Below are 4163 nucleotides of genomic sequence, written 5' to 3'. Positions count from 1 at the left end.
AGAGAGAGAGAGACAGAGAGACAGAGAGACAGAGAGAGAGAGAGAGAGAGAGAGAGAGAGAGAGAGAGAGAGAGAGAGAGAGAGAGAGAGGGTGTACGTATGTGTGCGGGAAAGGAAACAATGTGCAGGTGATGGGCCGGCAAGCGGCAGGGATTGAGAGTGCAGGCAGGGCGCTGGCACCCTAGGGGGGCTTGGGGCCTGCTCTGCGCCTGCGGCACCTTTGTCCGCACACAGCATGGAGCACTGCTTGCCCTACCCTGTAATGCTCATGCCCGCCCCCGCGCCGTCGGCCAGGCATGACGCAAGGGCCCTGCCAGCGCGCCCCCGGCCGACGGCCGCCGCCGTGCGTCCCAAGTTCAATACAAGCTGCGATGCACGATGCAGCACGCGCCGCACCCGAGCTCGCGCTGGGCAACGTCAAGCGCGGTTAGGACGTCGGCCAGGAGGGCCAGCACGTAGCGCACATCATGAAACGCCGGGTCAGACACCTGCGGCGGCGGCGGCGGCGGCGGCGGCATGCGGCAACCATCATGAACCATTGATGTAGCGATCGCTCTGGGGGCCGACGGTGATGATGGTAAGGTGACAGCGGCGGCGCGGGCGCCAGCGAGTGTTCTGCGGGCCGCTTCCGGGGTCATGGGGCTCGATGGCATGGAGATGGAGCGGCCCAGTGGCACGGCGGGTGATACAAGGGTGACGCGGCGGGCCAGCCGCGCGCGGGAGTGCCGCCTGATTTGTAAGGGGCCCTTCCCTGCATGTGGCGCCCTGCCGATGCGCACACGCAGGCACCATCCTGCCAGCATTACTAGCTGCGCGGCAGCCGCAGCCGGCACCGGCGCCGGCGGCGCCCCTGCCCGTCCCTGCTTGGGCTCCCAAGAACCGACTGCCCGCAGCGCCCGCTCACGCGCTTGTCGATGCTCAGTCCGCTGGCTTTCTCGATAATCACGCCCACGATGGTCCTGTCCTCTTGGATGAGGACGGCGCGCGCCTGCGGTGATTGGCCGGCGGGGCGGGCAGAGGGGTGGGGACGTTTCAGACAAGGAGTGAGGGCGGCCCCAGAGGCGGCATCGCGCAGAGGGCCCGCGGGCGGGCTGTTTGGGGTCCTGAGGGTGGGCTTACGGTTTGGGGCCATTAAACGGACGGCAGAAGATGCTACAAGACTCATAGCGGGCGTGAACACCCGGCCACATTAGAGGGTTCGGCAACCCTCACGCCGCCCTTTGTCCCTACATGTAGGAAGAGGGTGCCTATGCTGGGCCCGTACTTGTCGGCCAGCAGCGTCAGGTTGCGGTACAGGCGCGCCTCGTGCGCCAGCGAGTGCTGCGCGGCCCCGGACGGCCGGCAGACCTGCGGCGTTTGCCGGCGGGCGCGATCGCGTCCGTCGGCAGCGGCCGAGCAGGCGGCTCGTGGGCGGATGCCGCGGCGTGCAGCAGCTCGTACACACGCTGCGTTGGAATGCGAATTTCTGATTTCATGCAACTGAAGTAGTTTCAAATATAAAGTACACCCCCGGAGTCATCAGTATGCAAAGCCCGCGAAAACCACTCCACCTTGAGCACGAGCCCTGCGTTGCGGCCCGTGGTCGCGTCCAGCAGCTGGTAGATGCGGTTTTGCGCCATGAATCCCGAGCCAAAGGCGCGGCCAACCCGGAGGTCACGGAGGCCTGGGACCTGCGCGCACGTGTGCGAGTGGGCGCATTGTGCATCACCGTCAGCGCCGCCCGCGGCCACCGCTTCACCATGCACCTGCATGCTTAATCCACCGCCTTGGTATGCATACACACTACTTTGTAGTCGTGCTGTTTGGTGCATAAGGATGCATCTCGCAGCTGACGCCAAGTTCTCACCTGCAGCAAATCCCCTTCCGCTACTACATGTTTTTTGGGAACGATGATCTCAGAAACAGGCGTCATGGTTCATATGAGTGGCACTCTACCGAACAGATATATAGTATGATGTTGTTAGGTCACAGTGCTTTGGCGAAAGGCCGCCTTTGAGCCGCTTCGCCCTGTGTGCATCCGCCCCCCTGGCGCCCTGGAGCTGTGACATCATCCGTCACCTGGACTATCCCCAAAAGTGTGACTGCACTTCAACCACCAAAACCTGCGGCTACATGTGCCCTGCTACTGCTAGCAGATCGTTGCTTACACGGTCAGCATGTGCCGTCCTGTGAAAGTCAGTGACCGCGCCGGTGTGCAACTGTTTTTGGGCCGGGGAGCATGGCACGGCGCGATGGCGCCTGGCGCAGATAGGGTACCCCTCAATGGTTTCTGGGGACACGGCGCTCGGCAAGCGTGTGAGGGCCGAGGACGACACTGGATTGAGAGCTTGAGACTAGGAAGGGAGAATGAGGAGAGGAAACCGAAGGGAGCGCTGAAGTGATTGATCAGCAAAACAGCCACGGCCGGCGAGCATGCGCAGAGGCCGTCGCGCCCCAGGGCGCACGGGGCGACGCCAGGCGCGCCGCGCGGCTTTCGCAGCCGACTGCGGTGCGGGTGGGAGAGCGTGGGCTCCATGAGCGCCCGGCGCCGCGGGCGCGGTTAGGGCATAGGATGTTTGTGGGGCGGGGGCGGGCGGTTGGTTGCTGGGAGGGTGCGCCGTGGAAGGTGCCATCACAGAGAGGGGCCGCGAGTGGGCAATGCTCTCAGAGGCAACCCCGTACCGGTGGGGGCCCCTCGCGACCACGTCACACCGCTCCGCCTTTGGAAACAAGACGACAGCGGCTCACAGGGAAAAGAGTTCGTGGCAACTGGTCAAACCATCGGTCAACGAAGGCACGACATGCACAAGAGCAGCTCCCCAGCTCCAGGCCAAGCCAGCCTCGCCCAGCACGCCGCTCGCCCCAGCGCCGCTGGCCCCACATGCAAGTGTCGGCCTGTCTTTGCCACGGCGGCTGCGACGGTGAGCGGCCCCTGCAACACGCAGCGCCGTCCCGAGTCCCCCGGGGGCGCAGCCGGCAGTGCCGCCATCCGCCGCCCCGGACAGCAGAAAGCGCTGCCTCTGCAAACAGCGGGCGCGTGAATGGAAGTGCCGTCAGCACCCGTACACCTCGACCGACACGTCCGCCGACGCCGTGATCGGCGCCTGCGTCGCGTTTATCGGCGCCAACCGCGCCGTGTTGGTCAGCCTGTAGCGCCCGCACTTAGCCGCCGGCCCGCCGAGCCGCACGGCGTAGTCGAACGTCCGGGCGTCCTCGATCGTGAGCGCGACGCCGTCGGTGCCGCCGGGTGGCTTGAGGTCCCGGTCCCAGTCCACCGCCAGCCCCGCCGCGTTGGCCGCGTCGAGGTTTGGCCCCGAGAACGTATCCGTGATCTCGGCCTTCCGGCCGATCACAAAGTTCGGGGCCAGCTTGGTGAAGTCAAAGCGCTCCGGCGGGACCGAGATTCGGGAGCCGTCTTTCAAGACGATCTCCGCCCGCAGCTCGCCCGCGACCGGCGCGAGCCCCGTGGTCGCGTACTTCAAGCCCTCGAAGGGGCACGCCTGGTGGTTGTCCGGCCCCGCGAGTTGGCAGGCAGCCTTGACCGAGCCGCCCGCGCCGGAGACGGTCACGGACTGCACGTCCAGCGGCTTGCCGCCGAGGACGCCGTCCTTGGGCGACACGAAAACGGCGCCAGACAGCGAATACGCCGCCTTTGGGGGCGGCCGGGTCGCCTCCACCCTGTACCGCACCGCGGCGTACTCGCCGCGCCTGACGCGGAGTGATGTCACGTTCGCCGTCTTCTTGAGCCCCCAGGTAACGTTGAGCCGGGCCGTCGGCGTTATGAAGCCGAACCGGCCGCCGCTCTTGGACTTGCAGTCCGTGAACGTGATCGTGACGGCGGTGGTCGCGGGCTCTGGTAGGGGGGCGTCCCCGGGGTCTTGCACGTAGAGGCGCTGGGTGTTGGCGGCGGTCAGGGGGACGTTGCAGGGCGTCTGCCCGTCTACGTACTTGAAGGACGCGGTATAGCTGGTTTGGAGGGGGAGGTTTGGGGATTGGAGTTCAGAAGGTGGTGGTGATGTGTCTTGTTAGTGTGTTGATGTGTGTATTGTGTGTGCGCGTGTGCGTGTGTATGTGTGTGTATATATACACACATACATGCATGTGTGTGTGTATGTCGCGTGTGTGTGTGTGTGTGTGTGTGTGTGTGTGTGTGTGTGTGTGTGTGTGTGTGTGTGTTGCCGCGC

The 4163-nt window shown here is 65.2% G+C and overlaps 2 protein-coding genes across 2 annotated transcripts in view; both read right to left on the bottom strand.

Annotated features, from left to right (window-relative positions):
* Positions 1 to 252: 252 nt before the first annotated feature.
* On the bottom strand, positions 253 to 1912 carry MNEG_7509 (hypothetical protein; the record flags this gene model as incomplete). The annotated part of the gene is made up of 6 exons (XM_014044019.1): positions 253 to 310; positions 397 to 488; positions 905 to 988; positions 1231 to 1347; positions 1551 to 1670; positions 1847 to 1912. The coding sequence occupies 6 exons, from the start codon at positions 1910 to 1912 to the stop codon at positions 253 to 255; spliced, it is 537 nt and encodes a 178-aa protein (XP_013899473.1).
* Positions 1913 to 3032: 1120 nt separating this feature from the next.
* Positions 3033 to 4163, bottom strand: part of MNEG_7508 (hypothetical protein) — a gene marked incomplete at both ends in the record, with an annotated part of 3443 nt that continues 2312 nt past the window's right edge. The window contains one exon of the mRNA XM_014044018.1: positions 3033 to 3945. Coding sequence (XP_013899472.1) covers positions 3033 to 3945 — 913 coding nt within the window. The remainder of the gene's footprint in view (positions 3946 to 4163) is intronic.

The sequence above is a fragment of the Monoraphidium neglectum genome (genome assembly GCF_000611645.1).
Source record: "Monoraphidium neglectum strain SAG 48.87 unplaced genomic scaffold scaffold01333, whole genome shotgun sequence".
Classification (NCBI taxonomy): domain Eukaryota; kingdom Viridiplantae; phylum Chlorophyta; class Chlorophyceae; order Sphaeropleales; family Selenastraceae; genus Monoraphidium; species Monoraphidium neglectum.
This window is presented reverse-complemented; position numbering and strand designations above follow the sequence as displayed.